The following is a 23327-nucleotide window of genomic DNA, read 5'->3' as shown; positions in this document are numbered from 1 at the left end:
GGGCAGTCCCTGTAAGCTATCATCACCTAATCATCTAGACAGCTTCCATGTGTTAGAGTGTGTGTGTGTGTGTGGTGTGCATGGATGCGTGTTTGAATGATTGTGAACACTATCTTATGTGTGTGTGTGTGTGTGTTCCTGTCTCACCGCTGTATGTGTGTGTGTATAGTATGTGCGTGTTTTGTTTGTGTTCCTGCACTCTTTCTCTCTCTCTCTCTCTCTCTCTCTTTCGTCAATACAGTTTATTTAATCAGTCAGCCATCGAACTCGCCATATCCCTTATTTAACCATATTGATCAGCAGCACCACAGAGATGTTAATCAAACTGATTCCATTACTCCTTGCCTGCTCACTAAGGAAAATATGTGGATGCTACAATCTCAGTGTTTTCTGTGGCGGGGGTAGGGGATGGCAGGAGCATTCACCGGTGTTCAATAGGTCAGGGAGATAATATCGTGCATGATGCATATGTTGGGATCCTGCTCTGTGTATCTATGTATTGATTAGGCGATGTGGCTTATTGTGTTTTGTTTTTTCCTTGTGGCGACCGGTGTTTGAACCTCCCAAGGGACAGGGGGAAATAGGGAGAAGATCTGAGGAGGAAAAGAGATGCAGGGGAGAAGCGAACGTATATTTTGTGGAGCAATGGTAGCTTCATATCTCTATCTTTCTTTCACACACACACACACGTACTGTATGTCTTTCCCTTTATCCATGTAGAAAGCCAAATGCAATCTGAAAGCACCTCGGTTTTAAATGAACAGTAAGGGTTTGTTCAAACTCTCTTTCTTTCTCTCAGGTCAAGTCAAGTTTAATCATGAAGCACTTTTAACCAACAGGGTTATCACAAAGCGCTAACCTACAGAACACTAAGGACACAAATAGGATAATAAAACAAACAAGAGATTGAATAATTACATTATAAAATCCAAGAAATGAGGCCAGAGCTTGTGAGTGAATGGGTATGAGAGCAATAGGCAATGGGCAGGAGTAAAAGAATGACAAACTGCAGGGAAGTAAACAAAGAAATGAATGGCTATACAGTGGAAGTATAGGTGCTGCATGTAACATTTTTAATTATCAGCATATCATTGTCAAATTAATTGTGATACCTTGGTATAGTTACCATATTTAGGCTATTGGCAGCCTCTACCTCATGCCAGTAGTGTTGTTAATGCTCTGGTTCTCAAAATGAAGGCCACATTTCTCATTAACCTCATTCCTTTCACAAAGAGGATGCTGCCACTTGTCCTTGTTATTTGTTTCAAAGAGAGCCACTGACAGCCCATGATAACAGTGAATATGCATTCTGGTAAGCTATAGCAATGCAAATTCACTGAGCTAACACTAAGCTAACGTGTAGTGAAACTAGCATGACAGGGATTAGATATAAAATGCAGTGTAAATGTCAGTAGAAGCTGCTAATTTTCTTGGCAAGGGTCTCCTTTGCTTAAGCTAATTATACTAATCAATTACCATAAAAAATGTTAACTCAAAATGAATGTGGTAATACTTTATTGATGTTAAATTGCACCATGTAGCGCCCTTAAGCTAGGCTGTAGGCTGTGCTGAATAAACGTGTCTGGACTTAAATATTGAGGCAGCGTTTCTCATTCCTTGACAATGGCAGGGAGATTGTTCCAGAAGGAGGGGGCCCAATGAGAGAAGCCTCTTCCCAGGCTATTTTCTTTCTTTCTCTGTTTTCTTTTCTCTCTTTGTGTATGTTTCATCTTTGTTTCTGTCGCTCTAGGAAGGCTCAAAGGATTCTCGTGTACCTACCAAAGCAGGTGTCATCACTCTCTGAATGTCTGTATTTTTCCATCCTTCATCCTTTTTAATCAATAACAAGCATTCAATATCAAAATACAACTCTATTTTTCATCACTTGCGGCCAATGCACATCTCATATTTTTCTCTTAAAGCAGATTTCTCAACCAATTATGTCCATGTTTCTCTGTGATGAAGTACTCCACACTTCGAGCCGCAGAAAATATCAATATCTTTCTCATCTCTCCCAGCTGATATGAAATGCAATATGGTTTGGGGTTCTAATATTGGTGTGTAGTGACTGGAGAATATTATGAGCTGTAATAGGGGTGACTAATTCTCTTCGCTTATTGTACACAACAAAGCGGTGTGATTAGCACCAGGCGTAGCAGGGTACAGCACACACAATCAACCACAACACATCAAAAGCTCTCTCACTGTAACCTGCCTCTGCCTTTATGCCTGGCAAGCAGTCGCTTTCTACCCTTTGTTATCCATTTCATTACAGAATCCATTTTTATGTGCCTTTTGTCCCTTTTGAGCTGCCATAACATTGATATTAAACATCTGTTCTGTCTCTGTTAGGTCTATTTAATTTATTTTAATTCTCTTTCTCCCTCTGTACTTCGCAATAAACATTCGCTCCAATTTCTTCTCTTATATTGAACTCTGCTTTTCAAATCATTCCTGACTGTCATGTTCTTTGCTGCTGTTGTGTAATAATAATACCACTACTACTACTAGTACTACTACTTCTACTATTAATAATCTATATTGTATAACATTTTTAATAACAATTTTAATTTATATAGCACTTTTCAAAACAAAGTTACAAAGTGCTTTACATATTTCTTTATTTCTTCCTTTTGCTCCCTCTACCTCCCTCCCTCCCTCCCTCTCTCTCTGTGTCAGAACATGGCAGACTATCACAGAGGCTGTTCATAATCATATGTAATCATACACGGAAAGACACACACACACACACACACACACACACACCTATACTTGTCTTTGTGGCATTGTGGTGACACCTGACAGGAACATGCATGGTGGGAACCACCCTTTCTGAAGGTTGTACAGCACTGAAAAAAATCAGGCAGTATACTGGAGCGGGCATAAACAGAGATGTCACTTCAAATTATCAATCAGACAAAGTAGAGTTCCGTGACCTGACTAGACCACACTTCCTGGGGACTTGTCAGGTATTTAGTTATTAGTGGGGTCAGCATATACACACTATCTGGCTTTTCTGTCTTCCTGAGTACCACTTAACACACATTCAGGTTAAACTTACTTTGTAGAGCCACTTAACACTTATGACTGGTGAGTGCCAAGATATTTGCTGGAGCTTAATTTCTGGCAAAATCTAGGTTCTGTTAACTCATTGTACAACACAATTATATTCCATTTCTGAGTACTGATCAGGTTTAAATAAATATTTAGGCCAGTAGAGTATTATATTATTAGTCAACATGCTGTGACACCTGCACGGATGTAGTGCACCAGAAGTGTCCCTCTCATTAGTGAACTGTTTCCACTCTCCTTCGGTCAGAAAATAGGTCCCTTTCTCCAGGATGTCTGAGCTTGTTTGTGATTATTACAATTTCAATGCTACCATATGAAACCTAGTATTAAACGCAGACAAAGGTATCACCATTAAGGTCAGCATTATTACAGGACACAAGTCCCATGTTGGGACCACAACCAAGTTGGGACTCAACCACTCGTGTAGCATCTTACCCTAGCTATCTTTGTTGTATACCAGCAATAGGTTAACCTAGCAATTATGAGTGCTTGAAACTTGTTCTATTGACATCCTTACTGTACCGACAGCGATATTGTTGTTTCATCTTTTTCTGACAAATGTACTTACTGTAAGTCGCTTTGGACAAAAGCGTCTGCTAAATGCCCTACATGTAAATGTAGTGGGGGAGTGGTTAGGGGTGGAGTTAACCAGCTATTGTTCCCACCCATTACCTGCCTGTGAGAAGTGTGAAAAAGCTCTAGATCTTTGAGGGGGATTTTCTCTGCTACTTGATTTTAGGTGTACCAGCATTCAAATAAGCATATCTTCTTCAAATATTTTCAGATTTCAATGTATGACATCATTTGAAAGCTTACAATAATCTGCACTTTCATAATCTGTAAAAAACTGAAAAATGACCTTGCCCTTTTTGGGAACGAAAACACCAGACGCTGTCACATTTTACCAATTTCAGTATTTTTACTTATTTTTTCAACTTCTACAGCTACTTGAGTGTAGACAACATTCTACATTTGAGAACTTCTTAGTTAAATGAACAAAACACAGGGTTCCCATGGACATAGATCAAGGTTAATTACTGTTACAACACTGAGAATTTGTCTGCTGTGCTGTGTTACAGTGATGGCAGACTATGTGGTCTCTTGCCTTCTCTAACACAAATATATAAATTCAAGCACTTCCAATGACCCATGTCTATTTATGCCTATTTTCAAAAACTTTCAAGGCCTTGATTATGACCCGAGGGGACCTTGTAAACATGCGACACAACAAGCATAACAGGTGCCAACAGGACAGTTTTAAACTTTGTTCTTGAGAGCTGTGATTCGATTCTTAATGTAGAATTTAATGGCCAGCCAATTTCTGTTTTTAAGTGCTACTTTCTCCAGTTCAAGGCAGTTATCACAGTCACTTTTCCCCGGAACACGGCATGAAGTGATGAAGGATATCATGTGCTTCTCGACTGCAAGGATCTCTTCTTCCTCCCACATCCTTCTCTTGAAAGGTTGGCGACCTGTACAGCAATTAACACAAACAAAGAATGTGGCACTCAAACATTACATTTTTGAGCAGTCAATCTTGAAAGAGCATACAGTAACAAAGTTTGATATCAAATAGAGGAAGTGCATTATGTTCAAATTGTAAATTTCAAAATAAAATTAAAATATCTAAAAACTTTACCTTTTTCCCTTTTTCGTGACTTGCGATGACGGCTGATGATGATGGCTTGTGGAGGTGTCATGGTGCCCTGCTTTGGTGCTGCATCGCTATGACTCACATCTGGCACTGTTGTCTCATTCTCTTCCCTCTGACTAGATGACACCTGACTCTCTGAAAACCAGAAGAAAACAAATTGCAAAAAATAACAATTATGAAGTATTAGTCATACGACAGTAAATTAGAGCCGTCCTGAGACAATCCTAAGTATCGGTATCAGGGCCAATCCGGGCATTTTTTAATGGATCGGCATCGGCTAAAATAAAGCCGATCAAAATCTGATCCTTTCTTAACTGTACTCTAGTGTGTTTCTTTACTGTACTCTACTGTGTTTTGTCCACCTCAGTCTGCTAGTGTTGCAACACTGCTCTTCTTTACAACAGCCGCGCTGTACAGTACAACATTTCACTGCATATGAAAGTGAAAACTACAGTGTGTGAATGTGAAAAATTCTTTGGGCGCACCGGTGAGTTAACCTGACGCGCCAGATGGTTTGTTACACAGAACCATCTGGGAAGTCGTCCTTTGAAACTGTTTGGAAAAGGGCAGGCACTTTCAAAAAATACCTGGCAGGTGATTGGATGAACCATCTGTCTATCACCGTCTATCACCTAACTACAACCAATCCGAAGACCAGCCGAAGAGGAAACACAACAACAAGCCGCAGTCTGAGGAACTTTGAAAGCTAGCAAGCACGCTGATTGGTCCGAACCACTGTGGTTCGACCACAAGCGCATAGATTGAAGCCTGGCAAGATGGATTCTCGCTCTCGCGAATCCAGCTGCCTCACAAGGTTACTGGTGAGTTCTGACACTCAACCAAAGATTGTTTGTGAAGTAGCTCCACTCTGAAACACCACTGTACAGTCAGAGTGGACTGAGTGTTTCTGTAGTTCCAACAAGGTGTGAGACGTCTTCGATATAGCTGATCGTGTCATGTCAATTTCAGGAGTGGCACTCCCCAAGTTAATCACTCATTTATATCAGAAATTTAAGTTTATCAACTTAAGCTTTTTGAACCAGGACCTTCAGTATTTGGATCAAGTAGCTCGTGAACAATAAGGTGTGTCAGATTTAGTATCTACAGATGTTATTTCAATGTTTCAGATACATATTAAATCAATATTTAGGTAAATATAAGTATCAGATTGGACTCAATATCAGCAGATAATATTAAAGGGAAAAAAAGCCTTGAGAAAAAAAAAGTGAGATTAACTTCACCATGGTGGCATTAAATTGATTTAAATATATAGTGAAGACATTACTTTTCTTAAGAATTGCTATTAAAGCTGGAAATGACTTATAGATTTATAGATAATTACTCACATAAAACTGCAAAATACCATTTCAGTAAACATTACCTTGGTGTCCAGATTAGAAATTAATTTGGCTTATACTTAACTGGCAGAACTGAATTTACCTGTGACCAACAGCTGGTATGACTGGTACTATTTACACGTTTCACAAGAGACATTACTGTAATTCAATGTCTACAATATTATTTACTTAGCGTGGACCCCACAATGACACGAGACCTGACAGGTGTGCTTGTATGAGAGGGAGTGGTCACAACCAAAGACTGGTCGGACCCCATTAAATCACAAAAACCAGAATGTGCTTAATAGCTTACGTTGACTTCAGAGTTACACTGATGTAGACAAAACTAAAATTGACTTCCAAGTGCAAACATTGCACAGATTTGACTAAAACTCCAACAAGTAATTAAACAGAAGAGGCTTCAAAACTAAAGTATGAACCAGTGAAAGACAGGAAAAGAAATTCAGACAAAAATGAGTACCTGCATCTTGGAGGATGAAGATCTCTGAGGAGTCTGCTCTGTTGTTCTGGAGATGTCAGCCTCGAAAGACTCGGTGGCATTCCACTGTCCTTCAACCTGAAGAATGAGTTCAACATTATTATTGAGTAGATGGTCAGCAGTAACATTATTTCAATTCAAACATAATATAAGCACATGTGAGAGACAAGGAGAAATGCATGTGGTGGCATTGTTTACACGTTTCCCGTATCTGACTCAAAATCTAAGTTACTATTGATAGGTTCAAGTTGGCTGTGATTTCTGTCATACGCATGTTGCCTGCTATAGGACTGCTCTAACCTGAGAACAAGTAAAGGTGACGTCTGGCAGGACTGAATTTACCTGTGACCAACAGCTGGTATGACTGGGAGAAAGCAAACTGAGCTCAAGTTCAATGACACATGTCATACATGTATTTTTTTTAAGTTTATGGACAGAAAAGAGACATTACTGTAACTCAATGTCTACAATACTATTTAGTTAGCGTGGACCCCACAATGACACGAGACCTGACAGGTGTGCTTGTATGAGAGGGAGTGGTCACAACCAAAGACTGGTCGGACCCCATTAAATCACAAAAACCAGAATGTGCTTAATAGCTTACGTTGACTTCAGAGTTACACTGATGTAGACAAAACTAAAATTGACTTCCAAGTGCAAACATTGCACAGATTTGACTAAAACTCCAACAAGTAATTAAACAGTAGAGGCTTCAAAACTAAAGTAAGAACCAGTGAAAGACAGGAAAAGAAATTCAGACAAAAATGAGTACCTGCATCTTGGAGGATGAAGATCTCTGAGGAGTCTGCTCTGTTGTTCTGGAGATGTCAGCCTCGAAAGACTCAGTGGCATTCCACTGTCCTTCAACCTGAAGAATGAGTTCAACATTATTATTGAGTAGATGGTCAGCAGTAACATTATTTCAATTCAAACATAATATAAGCACATGTGAGAGACAAGGAGAAATGCATGTGGTGGCATTGTTTACACGTTTCCCGTATCTGACTCAAAATCTAAGTTACTATTGATAGGTTCAAGTTGGCTGTGATTTCTGTCATACGCATGTTGCCTGCTATAGGACTGCTGTAACCTGAGAACAAGTAAAGGTGACGTCTGGCAGGACTGAATTTACCTGTGACCAACAGCTGGTATGACTGGGAGAAAGCAAACTGAGCTCAAGTTCAATGACACATGTCATACATGTATTTTTTTTAAGTTTATGGACAGAAAAGAGACATTACTGTAATTCAATGTCTACAATATTATTTACTTAGCGTGGACCCCACAATGACACGAGACCTGACAGGTGTGCTTGTATGAGAGGGAGTGGTCACAACCAAAGACTGGTCGGACCCCATTAAATCACAAAAACCAGAATGTGCTTAATAGCTTACGTTGACTTCAGAGTTACACTGATGTAGACAAAACTAAAATTGACTTCCAAGTGCAAACATTGCACAGATTTGACTAAAACTCCAACAAGTAATTAAACAGAAGAGGCTTCAAAACTAAAGTAAGAACCAGTGAAAGACAGGAAAAGAAATTCAGACAAAAATGAGTACCTGCATCTTGGAGGATGAAGATCTCTGAGGAGTCTGCTCTGTTGTTCTGGAGATGTCAGCCTCGAAAGACTCAGTGGCATTCCACTGTCCTTCAACCTGAAGAATGAGTTCAACATTATTATTGAGTAGATGGTCAGCAGTAACATTATTTCAATTCAAACATAATATAAGCACATGTGAGAGACAAGGAGAAATGCATGTGGTGGCATTGTTTACACGTTTCCCGTATCTGACTCAAAATCTAAGTTACTATTGATAGGTTCAAGTTGGCTGTGATTTCTGTCATACGCATGTTGCCTGCTATAGGACTGCTCTAACCTGAGAACAAGTAAAGGTGAAGTCTGGCAGGACTGAATTTACCTGTGACCAACAGCTGGTATGACTGGGAGAAAGCAAACTGAGCTCAAGTTCAATGACACATGTCATACATGTATTTTTTTTAAGTTTATGGACAGAAAAGAGACATTACTGTAATTCAATGTCTACAATATTATTTACTTAGCGTGGACCCCACAATGACACGAGACCTGACAGGTGTGCTTGTATGAGAGGGAGTGGTCACAACCAAAGACTGGTCGGACCCCATTAAATCACAAAAACCAGAATGTGCTTAATAGCTTACGTTGACTTCAGAGTTACACTGATGTAGACAAAACTAAAATTGACTTCCAAGTGCAAACATTGCACAGATTTGACTAAAACTCCAACAAGTAATTAAACAGAAGAGGCTTCAAAACTAAAGTATGAACCAGTGAAAGACAGGAAAAGAAATTCAGACAAAAATGAGTACCTGCATCTTGGAGGATGAAGATCTCTGAGGAGTCTGCTCTGTTGTTCTGGAGATGTCAGCCTCGAAAGACTCGGTGGCATTCCACTGTCCTTCAACCTGAAGAATGAGTTCAACATTATTATTGAGTAGATGGTCAGCAGTAACATTATTTCAATTCAAACATAATATAAGCACATGTGAGAGACAAGGAGAAATGCATGTGGTGGCATTGTTTACACGTTTCCCGTATCTGACTCAAAATCTAAGTTACTATTGATAGGTTCAAGTTGGCTGTGATTTCTGTCATACGCATGTTGCCTGCTATAGGACTGCTCTAACCTGAGAACAAGTAAAGGTGACGTCTGGCAGGACTGAATTTACCTGTGACCAACAGCTGGTATGACTGGGAGAAAGCAAACTGAGCTCAAGTTCAATGACACATGTCATACATGTATTTTTTTTAAGTTTATGGACAGAAAAGAGACATTACTGTAATTCAATGTCTACAATACTATTTAGTTAGCGTGGACCCCACAATGACACGAGACCTGACAGGTGTGCTTGTATGAGAGGGAGTGGTCACAACCAAAGACTGGTCGGACCCCATTAAATCACAAAAACCAGAATGTGCTTAATAGCTTACGTTGACTTCAGAGTTACACTGATGTAGACAAAACTAAAATTGACTTCCAAGTGCAAACATTGCACAAATTTGACTAAAACTCCAACAAGTAATTAAACAGTAGAGGCTTCAAAACTAAAGTAAGAACCAGTGAAAGACAGGAAAAGAAATTCAGACAAAAATGAGTACCTGCATCTTGGAGGATGAAGATCTCTGAGGAGTCTGCTCTGTTGTTCTGGAGATGTCAGCCTCGAAAGACTCAGTGGCATTCCACTGTCCTTCAACCTGAAGAATGAGTTCAACATTATTATTGAGTAGATGGTCAGCAGTAACATTATTTCAATTCAAACATAATATAAGCACATGTGAGAGACAAGGAGAAATGCATGTGGTGGCATTGTTTACACGTTTCCCGTATCTGACTCAAAATCTAAGTTACTATTGATAGGTTCAAGTTGGCTGTGATTTCTGTCATACGCATGTTGCCTGCTATAGGACTGCTGTAACCTGAGAACAAGTAAAGGTGACGTCTGGCAGGACTGAATTTACCTGTGACCAACAGCTGGTATGACTGGGAGAAAGCAAACTGAGCTCAAGTTCAATGACACATGTCATACATGTATTTTTTTTAAGTTTATGGACAGAAAAGAGACATTACTGTAATTCAATGTCTACAATATTATTTACTTAGCGTGGACCCCACAATGACACGAGACCTGACAGGTGTGCTTGTATGAGAGGGAGTGGTCACAACCAAAGACTGGTCGGACCCCATTAAATCACAAAAACCAGAATGTGCTTAATAGCTTACGTTGACTTCAGAGTTACACTGATGTAGACAAAACTAAAATTGACTTCCAAGTGCAAACATTGCACAGATTTGACTAAAACTCCAACAAGTAATTAAACAGAAGAGGCTTCAAAACTAAAGTAAGAACCAGTGAAAGACAGGAAAAGAAATTCAGACAAAAATGAGTACCTGCATCTTGGAGGATGAAGATCTCTGAGGAGTCTGCTCTGTTGTTCTGGAGATGTCAGCCTCGAAAGACTCAGTGGCATTCCACTGTCCTTCAACCTGAAGAATGAGTTCAACATTATTATTGAGTAGATGGTCAGCAGTAACATTATTTCAATTCAAACATAATATAAGCACATGTGAGAGACAAGGAGAAATGCATGTGGTGGCATTGTTTACACGTTTCCCGTATCTGACTCAAAATCTAAGTTACTATTGATAGGTTCAAGTTGGCTGTGATTTCTGTCATACGCATGTTGCCTGCTATAGGACTGCTCTAACCTGAGAACAAGTAAAGGTGACGTCTGGCAGGACTGAATTTACCTGTGACCAACAGCTGGTATGACTGGGAGAAAGCAAACTGAGCTCAAGTTCAATGACACATGTCATACATGTATTTTTTTTAAGTTTATGGACAGAAAAGAGACATTACTGTAATTCAATGTCTACAATACTATTTACTTAGCGTGGACCCCACAATGACACGAGACCTGACAGGTGTGTTTGTATGAGAGGGAGTGGTCACAACCAAAGACTGGTCGGACCCCATTAAATCACAAAAACCAGAATGTTCTTAATAGCTTACGTTGACTTCAGAGTTACACTGATGTAGACAAAACTAAAATTGACTTCCAAGTGCAAACATTGCACAGATTTGACTAAAACTCCAACAAGTAATTAAACAGAAGAGGCTTCAAAACTAAAGTATGAACCAGTGAAAGACAGGAAAAGAAATTCAGACAAAAATGAGTACCTGCATCTTGGAGGATGAAGATCTCTGAGGAGTCTGCTCTGTTGTTCTGGAGATGTCAGCCTCGAAAGACTCGGTGGCATTCCACTCTCCTTCAACCTGAAGAATGAGTTCAACATTATTATTGAGTAGATGGTCAGCAGTAACATTATTTCAATTCAAACATAATATAAGCACATGTGAGAGACAAGGAGAAATGCATGTGGTGGCATTGTTTACACGTTTCCCGTATCTGACTCAAAATCTAAGTTACTATTGATAGGTTCAAGTTGGCTGTGATTTCTGTCATACGCATGTTGCCTGCTATAGGACTGCTCTAACCTGAGAACAAGTAAAGGTGACGTCTGGCAGGACTGAATTTACCTGTGACCAACAGCTGGTATGACTGGGAGAAAGCAAACTGAGCTCAAGTTCAATGACACATGTCATACATGTATTTTTTTTAAGTTTATGGACAGAAAAGAGACATTACTGTAATTCAATGTCTACAATACTATTTAGTTAGCGTGGACCCCACAATGACACGAGACCTGACAGGTGTGCTTGTATGAGAGGGAGTGGTCACAACCAAAGACTGGTCGGACCCCATTAAATCACAAAAACCAGAATGTGCTTAATAGCTTACGTTGACTTCAGAGTTACACTGATGTAGACAAAACTAAAATTGACTTCCAAGTGCAAACATTGCACAGATTTGACTAAAACTCCAACAAGTAATTAAACAGTAGAGGCTTCAAAACTAAAGTAAGAACCAGTGAAAGACAGGAAAAGAAATTCAGACAAAAATGAGTACCTGCATCTTGGAGGATGAAGATCTCTGAGGAGTCTGCTCTGTTGTTCTGGAGATGTCAGCCTCGAAAGACTCAGTGGCATTCCACTGTCCTTCAACCTGAAGAATGAGTTCAACATTATTATTGAGTAGATGGTCAGCAGTAACATTATTTCAATTCAAACATAATATAAGCACATGTGAGAGACAAGGAGAAATGCATGTGGTGGCATTGTTTACACGTTTCCCGTATCTGACTCAAAATCTAAGTTACTATTGATAGGTTCAAGTTGGCTGTGATTTCTGTCATACGCATGTTGCCTGCTATAGGACTGCTGTAACCTGAGAACAAGTAAAGGTGACGTCTGGCAGGACTGAATTTACCTGTGACCAACAGCTGGTATGACTGGGAGAAAGCAAACTGAGCTCAAGTTCAATGACACATGTCATACATGTATTTTTTTTAAGTTTATGGACAGAAAAGAGACATTACTGTAATTCAATGTCTACAATATTATTTACTTAGCGTGGACCCCACAATGACACGAGACCTGACAGGTGTGCTTGTATGAGAGGGAGTGGTCACAACCAAAGACTGGTCGGACCCCATTAAATCACAAAAACCAGAATGTGCTTAATAGCTTACGTTGACTTCAGAGTTACACTGATGTAGACAAAACTAAAATTGACTTCCAAGTGCAAACATTGCACAGATTTGACTAAAACTCCAACAAGTAATTAAACAGAAGAGGCTTCAAAACTAAAGTATGAACCAGTGAAAGACAGGAAAAGAAATTCAGACAAAAATGAGTACCTGCATCTTGGAGGATGAAGATCTCTGAGGAGTCTGCTCTGTTGTTCTGGAGATGTCAGCCTCGAAAGACTCGGTGGCATTCCACTGTCCTTCAACCTGAAGAATGAGTTCAACATTATTATTGAGTAGATGGTCAGCAGTAACATTATTTCAATTCAAACATAATATAAGCACATGTGAGAGACAAGGAGAAATGCATGTGGTGGCATTGTTTACACGTTTCCCGTATCTGACTCAAAATCTAAGTTACTATTGATAGGTTCAAGTTGGCTGTGATTTCTGTCATACGCATGTTGCCTGCTATAGGACTGCTCTAACCTGAGAACAAGTAAAGGTGACGTCTGGCAGGACTGAATTTACCTGTGACCAACAGCTGGTATGACTGGGAGAAAGCAAACTGAGCTCAAGTTCAATGACACATGTCATACATGTATTTTTTTTAAGTTTATGGACAGAAAAGAGACATTACTGTAATTCAATGTCTACAATACTATTTAGTTAGCGTGGACCCCACAATGACACGAGACCTGACAGGTGTGCTTGTATGAGAGGGAGTGGTCACAACCAAAGACTGGTCGGACCCCATTAAATCACAAAAACCAGAATGTGCTTAATAGCTTACGTTGACTTCAGAGTTACACTGATGTAGACAAAACTAAAATTGACTTCCAAGTGCAAACATTGCACAAATTTGACTAAAACTCCAACAAGTAATTAAACAGTAGAGGCTTCAAAACTAAAGTAAGAACCAGTGAAAGACAGGAAAAGAAATTCAGACAAAAATGAGTACCTGCATCTTGGAGGATGAAGATCTCTGAGGAGTCTGCTCTGTTGTTCTGGAGATGTCAGCCTCGAAAGACTCAGTGGCATTCCACTGTCCTTCAACCTGAAGAATGAGTTCAACATTATTATTGAGTAGATGGTCAGCAGTAACATTATTTCAATTCAAACATAATATAAGCACATGTGAGAGACAAGGAGAAATGCATGTGGTGGCATTGTTTACACGTTTCCCGTATCTGACTCAAAATCTAAGTTACTATTGATAGGTTCAAGTTGGCTGTGATTTCTGTCATACGCATGTTGCCTGCTATAGGACTGCTGTAACCTGAGAACAAGTAAAGGTGACGTCTGGCAGGACTGAATTTACCTGTGACCAACAGCTGGTATGACTGGGAGAAAGCAAACTGAGCTCAAGTTCAATGACACATGTCATACATGTATTTTTTTTAAGTTTATGGACAGAAAAGAGACATTACTGTAATTCAATGTCTACAATATTATTTACTTAGCGTGGACCCCACAATGACACGAGACCTGACAGGTGTGCTTGTATGAGAGGGAGTGGTCACAACCAAAGACTGGTCGGACCCCATTAAATCACAAAAACCAGAATGTGCTTAATAGCTTACGTTGACTTCAGAGTTACACTGATGTAGACAAAACTAAAATTGACTTCCAAGTGCAAACATTGCACAGATTTGACTAAAACTCCAACAAGTAATTAAACAGAAGAGGCTTCAAAACTAAAGTAAGAACCAGTGAAAGACAGGAAAAGAAATTCAGACAAAAATGAGTACCTGCATCTTGGAGGATGAAGATCTCTGAGGAGTCTGCTCTGTTGTTCTGGAGATGTCAGCCTCGAAAGACTCGGTGGCATTCCACTGTCCTTCAACCTGAAGAATGAGTTCAACATTATTATTGAGTAGATGGTCAGCAGTAACATTATTTCAATTCAAACATAATATAAGCACATGTGAGAGACAAGGAGAAATGCATGTGGTGGCATTGTTTACACGTTTCCCGTATCTGACTCAAAATCTAAGTTACTATTGATAGGTTCAAGTTGGCTGTGATTTCTGTCATACGCATGTTGCCTGCTATAGGACTGCTCTAACCTGAGAACAAGTAAAGGTGACGTCTGGCAGGACTGAATTTACCTGTGACCAACAGCTGGTATGACTGGGAGAAAGCAAACTGAGCTCAAGTTCAATGACACATGTCATACATGTATTTTTTTTAAGTTTATGGACAGAAAAGAGACATTACTGTAATTCAATGTCTACAATACTATTTACTTAGCGTGGACCCCACAATGACACGAGACCTGACAGGTGTGTTTGTATGAGAGGGAGTGGTCACAACCAAAGACTGGTCGGACCCCATTAAATCACAAAAACCAGAATGTTCTTAATAGCTTACGTTGACTTCAGAGTTACACTGATGTAGACAAAACTAAAATTGACTTCCAAGTGCAAACATTGCACAGATTTGACTAAAACTCCAACAAGTAATTAAACAGAAGAGGCTTCAAAACTAAAGTATGAACCAGTGAAAGACAGGAAAAGAAATTCAGACAAAAATGAGTACCTGCATCTTGGAGGATGAAGATCTCTGAGGAGTCTGCTCTGTTGTTCTGGAGATGTCAGCCTCGAAAGACTCAGTGGCATTCCACTCTCCTTCAACCTGAAGAATGAGTTCAACATTATTATTGAGTAGATGGTCAGCATTAAGAATAATAACCATAAGCAGTTTCAAAAAAGGTCCAAAAGAAAACTGGTGGTCTTAAGACACTTTGGGGCAAGTCTAATATACACACAAATTTATCACATGTAATACATGTATGTACTCTATGTGTGTCACAACCGTGCCTCCCTCACCTGCCCTTTTGTGTCTGCACCCTGCCATTTTCCATCTGACCCTTCCTTGGACTGTCTTTGTTTGGACTCTCGAGTTTGGATTTTTCGTTTTTTGGACTTTCTCAGTTTGGACTTTCTTAGTTTGGACTTTCTTAGTTCGGATTCGCTACCATCAGTGTAAGCCTTGGTTTTGTTTTCTTTGTAAATCTGTGAACTGTTCCTGCCTGCCTGAGAGTCTGCATTTGGGTCCTTTCCCTCATTGTCCCCAACCCTCACCTGTGATAATGTGGACATGTGTATAACACAACACCTAATGCCCAGAGCCGAAAGATTCGACACACGCCTCCACAAACAGATTCTTTTGATCTGTCTGCACTAATTCAAACCTGTTACTACATTGTTTAGACTGTATTTGGAAGCACAATCTTTGCAAAAAAAACTACATTGTACAAGGCTCTATGTTTATGAAAGGCTGCAAAGTTATCCTGAACTAGGCAAATCTAGTCAGAGGCAGAAACACCAGTATTGGGTTAAATCTGAGAAAAAACAAATCTGCATCATTCTGATGTTCACATTTAAGCCAATATTCACAATCATTAATCTTTCTTTAACTGAATGACAGTTTTTCACACTGACATTTAGCAACTCATTTTTGACAAACCTGTTTCCTCCAAGGCCAATCAGTTCCACCATAGTCATACGTTATCTCTTCTCCTGCATTAATGTCCCTCAAAGCAAATAGACAGAGGTGTGGTTTGCCCTCTGTTATGACCCTCTTCATTTTGCAGTTTGGATGCTTGTGGTCATCATTAACTAGCCGTCCAAGGCTGCCATCTTCTCGAGCTGCATCGACACTTCAGAAAGGTAACAAATCATTGATTAGGCTTCATAAAATTAAATCACTGATTGTAATTTACCATCAGTCCTTAAGAAGAGAACTTCAGATACACAACACAGGCTACTTACTGATGGCTATAGTTGCTAACTAAATGACCATTTAATTATCACACATTTGTTTGAGATATGAAAAAAAACTCAATTGTTCAGAAATGTAAAATTCAATCTAAGCCTTACCACAATGTTTTTTCTTGCCAGTAGAAGTCAAACATGAAAACAACACATCTACTGTGATATGCCCTCCTCCTCCTTAGAGATTCTTCAGAATTTATTAATTCCCCTCTGTACTCCACCACAAAGTCTCCTTTTCTGAAATGGGCCTTGGCAAACACCCCTCGACCTAGTGCACACACAGATACCATTACACTGTTGAAAGCTTTACAGTTATGTTATTTTTTAGTATCCCTAAAAGCTGCATATGCAGGAGCTATTTTTTTCATAAGACATCAATAACCACATGAAAGGATTAATAAAGGTTATAACTACAATAACCCCCAAAAAGTGAATAATAATTTTCTAGCTTTGGTTTGTGCATCCGCATCCAGTCAGGCCACCAGACCAGAACTAATGTCATGCCCTAGTGTTGAGGATGGGAGAACAAAACACAATGCCATTTCTATGCAACTTTCCATTTCTTTTCTTTACTAAACCCCTGGGTACAAGTAAGAGGTAAGTTCTGCTAGAACAACAATGTAGAATATAAACACACACACACACACCTTTAAAAGAGTTAATGTATTGCACGTCCAAGTCTGCTGTCTTGTCCAGGACCTTGACAGCATGTTCTTCTGCATCCTGTAATGGTGGTTTCCTGCTTCTCCTTGCAGCCATTGAAAATCCTATAATTAAATACAGTGCAGTTTTAGTTATGTTAGACAACCAAATCTAGACCACTGGAGTGTTTGTCCAATGAATATGATGTAATCAGCGCGACAAAGTATTAAATGGCGGACACACGGGAGCTAACTAGCTAGTTAGCTAGCTAGCTAACTAAGCTATCCCGCTAGCTAGCTACTTCGCTAACGTTAGGTAGCTAACGTTATTTATTCTTCAGGTAGCTAACGTTATCCCCCAAGAGTAAAGAATATGCAATGCGCAAACTTTGTTGCTTTTTAACTTTTTTTAAACAGAACTACTCATGTTATTTGTAAGAAATTATCATGTTTATTTTAATATTTTAATGTTAACTTAAGCTATCTGACTCATGTTCAGGTAAATGCGAGCTTTTACCAGGTAAAAAAACGTTTCTTCATGATTTGACCACATGCTGCATTTAAATCATATTAAATCGGCTCAGTGCACTGAAATAAATCTTAATGTCATGTAGGCATAACTTACCTTTTTATTAACACCAGTCTCACTGCCATGTGCAGACACCAAAATGCCGTCGAAGTCTCCTCCGTCCGTGTGTCGAGTCAAGGAGCGCTTGTTTTGTATAGTGAGCACGTCCTATAAGGGTGGTCACGCTGTCATACATAACACTCCACAAGTCCGCCCACCAGGCATGGCACTACACACCAATCGAGGCCACCCAATCTGTCCATTTCATACCTGTACAAATAAGACTATTTATTTATCGATAGCAGTGGTGGACTGGCCATCGGGAGGACCGGGACAATTTCGGGGTGAGTGAGCGATGCCCCCACCCCTCGCAAACGGAGCGTCAGATGAGCCGATCAGCGCGATAGATAAAGATAAATATTATTATTTATCTTATACTTATACTTATTATACTGGTCAACTATTAAAAGTTTAGGGAGGCAAACATCATTTATTTTATATGTGAATATTATGGACATTACTGCATTTACAATAAACATTTCAATAAGCAATAAAACAATAAACATAAACATAATTTAACCATTATTCAGGGCTGATCATAGTAATTAGCCTGTGTTTGCAGTTAATTGGTTCAGTTACCTTAAAATTAGCTTAGCGTTAGCAGCTAATCAAGTTATAGTTAGCCTACATGGAGGTTGGCTGCTTGCACATGCGCACATGAGCACAGTGTGTGTTTGAAATTGAAAAGTGTGTGTTGAGGCTGTACCATCCTCTCCCACTAGGGGCCAGTACTGAGTTACCCCTCCTAAGCACACCTAAGCACAAACCGTTGGTTTTTGTGCATTGTGGGGCAACCCCTGAAAACTTCACAGGGCATTTCCTTGACCTTCTTTTCACTGAAATTGAGGTTATTTTTGTGGGGACCAGGTTTTTGGTCCCCACAAAAATTTTGGTCCACACGCTGTGAGTGTGCTGTCAGGTGTTGGTCCACACGATGTGATAAAGACAAACACACACACACACACTCACACACACACACACACACACACACACACAGACACACACATGCACGTACACACATAGGTGTTAGGGTGACAGTGAGATTAGAGGCTCTTAGTGTCTTGATGATTGAATCCAAATCCTCCCCTGGTGGAGACGCCCTCCCAGCACTGCTGCTCCCCATCCACTTACACACACTTCACATCCACCTCTCTCTCTCTCTCTCACCCTGTCTGTCTCTCCAAAATCACCAGCTCATCACTCACACACCTAACCTCAACTACTCAAAGGTGCTCAACACTGTGCCTAAATTTGTCCTAACACACACACACACACACACACACACCACTTGATGATGAGATTGACTTCATTATGGATTATCCAGGTTGATGAGCAGATTTGCATATTCACAGACTCGCATCCTGTGTGTGTGTGTGTGTGTGTGTGTGTGTGTGTGTGTGTGTGTGTAAGTGTGTGTATAGGTGTGTGTGTGTGTGTGTGTGTGTGTGTGTGTGTGTATGTGTGTGTGTGTAACCTCTGTTGTAGTGTGTCAATTTATAGATTATAATTTGTTTGATGGATACTGGAAAATATGTGATATAATACAAATGTAATTAAATGCAAGTGTCTGTGCATGTCTACCTGTCACAGGGTCCCATAATCAAATATTGATTATCCCATAGCTCATAACTTAAAGCTGCAGGCAAGTATTCACAAAGTGGAGCTGCAATAGAGGAGAGTGTACCATCCTTACTAATTGAGCTGTTGTAGATTTGCCCTGTTTTCCCAAATTAAATTCTGGTGTTGGGTATGGACACTTCTCCATCCACAGGGAGTGATGAATCCAGACTTAAGGGTGAAATACAAACTGTCTCCTAAACAGCAGTGAGCAGCGCTCCGTCCAGAGACAGCTGGACTCACCAACGTTAGATCTTTTGACTCTCTTGTCCTGTTGGTATAAAGCATCACAGACTGGCCAGGTTGGTAAACATGAGCCTGCTGTGTGTTGTTTAGCACAGTCAATTACATGATTTATGGGGAAACCAAAGTTTAAATGTTTTAAACAGTCACCTGTCACTGCCATTTGGCACTGCCAACCTGTGAGGTTGTGTAGTGCAGCTTTAATTTACTTAAATTACCATATTTTGTTTGCTTGTCTATATTTTTTATGTACAAATTTGTGTGTGTGTGTCTATGAGTATGTGTGCATGTTTGTATGTTTAGCAAGTATACAGTACAAAGTACTGATGCATATTAGAAAGCTTGACCTTGTGCTTGGTACAAATGGCAGGACAAAAAAGGGAAAATCTAAACCAAATAACACATCTACATACTGAATTAATGCTCTCTTAGAGGTTCAGTGGGCACAGTTTCAATCAAATCTTCAGGGACTGCCTGACAAAGATCAGTTGTGTTTGAAATATTGAATAAATCGCAACAATAAGCACTGATGCTGTGCAGATGTATTTTTCCTTTTCATTATGTTTGGGAGTGTGTGTGTGTGTGTGTGTGTGCATACCTTGCTGCAGGGCATGATCCAGTAGGCGATGGCCAGAAAGGGCAGGCCCACGGTGACCCCCAGCACCGTCCAGCATTTGACCCCAATGGACTGCTGCCTCAGGCCCGACAGGTTCTCATACCAGATAGTCAGCAGCTGCTGCTGGCAGTTAGGATGGGCAACAAACTGGAGAGAGATGGTGGAGGTGGGGTTATTAATCTGCATTTTTATGATTATGTTATAATAACAATCAGCGGATCAGTGATGTAGTGCCGAATAAAAAGGTGGGTGAACTCCAGTTGGTGATCCTCATTTAGCAAACATCCACCAATATGAATAAAAATCAATTATATTTTCCGAAAAACAGTATTATACTATCTCACATAACCTGCATCGGTTTGCTACTATTTACTATGATGTATACAATACATTTACCTCATAAAGGTTTATGGCAGCTTAAAAAGGCAAGTAAATTCTATTCTGCAAATAAAAAAGCTGAGTATCCAGAGTTTAGGTGGGATTATCCTCCACTGCATCCACACTAGACTGGGTCACAAATCCTGCACACCTCCAGTATCGACAACGTTTTGTATCAGGACTCAATGTCTGACCTGGCAAAGAGCCTTGGAGCCACTTTTATTGAACTTTGTACGCGCAATTCAATTGACAGCTTTGTCAATTCTGGACAAAAAAAAGGTGAGCTCTCATGTAGGAATTCAAATTTTCCTCTAGGTGTTTCAAGAAGACATTGTTAAAATTGGATTTTTGTTATTGCACTTTCACAAATCTGTAAAAAAGTTTTACAGGCGGTTTCAGACCAACTCCAGTCAACGCATCACAACTGGACTTGGTTCCCTCACTAAACAATTGCTAAAATCCTTCCAATCAGGCCAGTTTGCAGCATTTGAACTGGAAAGCTTCCTATCAGCAGGTTTACCTCATTTGAGAGGAGCTGGTGTTGTCGGCCAATCAGGTTTCGACTAAAGGTGCGGTCACCCATGAGCAAAATGCACATTTGCCTCCAATTCACTTCCATTGTACACGGGTGAAGGACAAATAAAACAGTCGCTTCCGTTGGTGAAGCGAAGGCAAAATCGTAGTCTCAACCGATAACAGAGAAGTGGGTGTGCTTGACACCACTTGGCTGGAGTTCTCCAACATTAAACTAGCATTAGCTACTCGTCGACAACCCTTCTCCTCTTTTCTCCTTTTCGCCAACAAAAATGCCAAAATCCTTCTCTGATCTTGCAGAAACATTTTCCAGTGGCAAAACGAATTGCTATCATTATTATCGAAGGTATGTGTGCTACATTACTTTCATTTCCTTTTTGAACTTACTCAATAAAAGGAGTGTAAAATTAAATCTAGGTAAAGTCCAAGAACATATTCATAAAGAAAGCCCCTGATGCTCTACCGTATGTTAATTTTCCAGGTATGCTTATAGCTGAGTGTGCAGGCTGCTTTTCTATTCACCAGAATCATAGAGGACATCATTTGTGTATTCATCAATTTCAAAATGTATTATTCACAACACGTTTGTATTCGCGGCTAGCACTCGGCCTCATTTGCAAAGGAAAAATGCTAACAAGCTGGTATGGAGGGCATTTTTAATATATGCAGCAGAAAGCATTTTGGCAGCAAAAAAGTGAGCATCGAGTCTTCAAATCCATTATTCCAGCGTGTTTGCTTTATTAGATAAGGTTTGGCCTGGCATTTCAGCATCTTTTGATTTCATTCTCCAAGGAAAGCATTGATAAATGAAGGCCAACATCGGTGAGCCTGCTCAGGAGACGAGGGACACAGGGAAGGAAGGGGAGGATGGATTTTTTTTCCTTCAGCTGGAGGCAGGGTGTGGACAGCAGAACAATCAATGCTCAATAGGTGTTCAGCTAGTGGAACAATCAAACTCTATGTGTTTGTGTGTGTTTGTGTGTGTGTTTTTTTCACATCTATGATCTGAGCAACCAGACTCCCCCGCTCCAACCCGCTCTCTCTCTCTGTCTTTGTTTTCTCCCTCCGTCATCCCTGTCCGCCCCCTCACCAATCAGCCCAGGTCATCAGCTGACATTCAGGGAGCATTTATCTGAACTGACGACCAACCCCCGCACCGCCAGCCCCACCCGCCCACCTAAACACACACACACACACACACACACAAACAAGTACATACGCGCATACATACATACATACAAGTCTGCAAACTTTCAGACAGACACACACAACCACACACACCCACAAAATCACACTTACGTCCTGTCCTACTGGTTTCCACTGACTACTCCAACAACCACTGACCCATGACATGATCCCTGCTGCCACAACCTCTGCATATACCACAGTGTATATGTGTGCGTACACGTATGTGTGTGTGTGTGGGTGCGTGTGTGCATCCACACTGCCCACACATGCACCACCTGGTTTCCATGGCAACCTACCCCTCCCTGCCTCCTTGCCTCCTGTGTAATTAGCTCCCTCAGTGATGGTCACGCTCCCTTGTACACAAAAAAAAAACAGCCAAACAGACTGTTTACTACCCAGCATTGAGACACAGCACACATACACATACACTTGGGTTACATATATACGCTAAAAGGTCAGATGTGTGTGTGTGTGTGTGTGTGTGTGTTTGTATTTGTGAGAGAGTGGGAGTAGTACATGGGGTGGGGGGATAAAGAGTGGGGTTTGGTTTGACATTTAATAAGAACACCTCTGCTCGGTAGGGATTAGCTCTCTGACACAGAGGCCAGTCTGCTATTTACAAAGTGCAGAGTCTGCCGGGCCACACACACACACACACACACACACACACACACACACACACACATGCACATAATGGCATGTAGACACACACACTTGTACACACATACCCGGACTACAGCAAAAACACTGCAGTAAAACACTGTGCCTCTTCTTCCATGTTAATCCTCCTCACACTATAATATTACGTTGTGGCACATACAGTATATAATTTACTTTTTAATTCTGCATTGAAGCATTTCAAAAGGAAGTTAATCATATTTTGAGCATCTGTGGATTATAATAAATCCAAATAAATAGAATAAATTTGATTATAATAAGTCCAAAACAAAACATGCTGTGGGTGGGAATGTTGTAAAGTGATGTGATACTTTATTCATCCCCTTGCAGGA

General features: G+C 40.2%; 1 protein-coding gene across 2 annotated transcripts in view; it reads right to left on the bottom strand.

Annotated features, from left to right (window-relative positions):
• trpc7b (transient receptor potential cation channel, subfamily C, member 7b) overlaps positions 1 to 23327 on the bottom strand; it is a 68240-nt gene that overhangs the window by 24644 nt on the left and 20269 nt on the right. For both annotated transcript variants that reach the window (XM_071899869.2, XM_071899870.2), the window contains exon 4: positions 20200 to 20364. In XM_071899869.2, the coding sequence (XP_071755970.2) occupies positions 20200 to 20364 (165 nt within the window). The remainder of the gene's footprint in view (positions 1 to 20199; positions 20365 to 23327) is intronic.

Source organism: Centroberyx gerrardi, chromosome 16 (assembly GCF_048128805.1).
Source record: "Centroberyx gerrardi isolate f3 chromosome 16, fCenGer3.hap1.cur.20231027, whole genome shotgun sequence".
Taxonomy (NCBI): Eukaryota; Metazoa; Chordata; class Actinopteri; order Beryciformes; family Berycidae; genus Centroberyx; species Centroberyx gerrardi.
The sequence above is the reverse complement of the archived record's forward strand: the minus strand, read 5'-3'. Positions and strand labels throughout refer to the sequence as shown.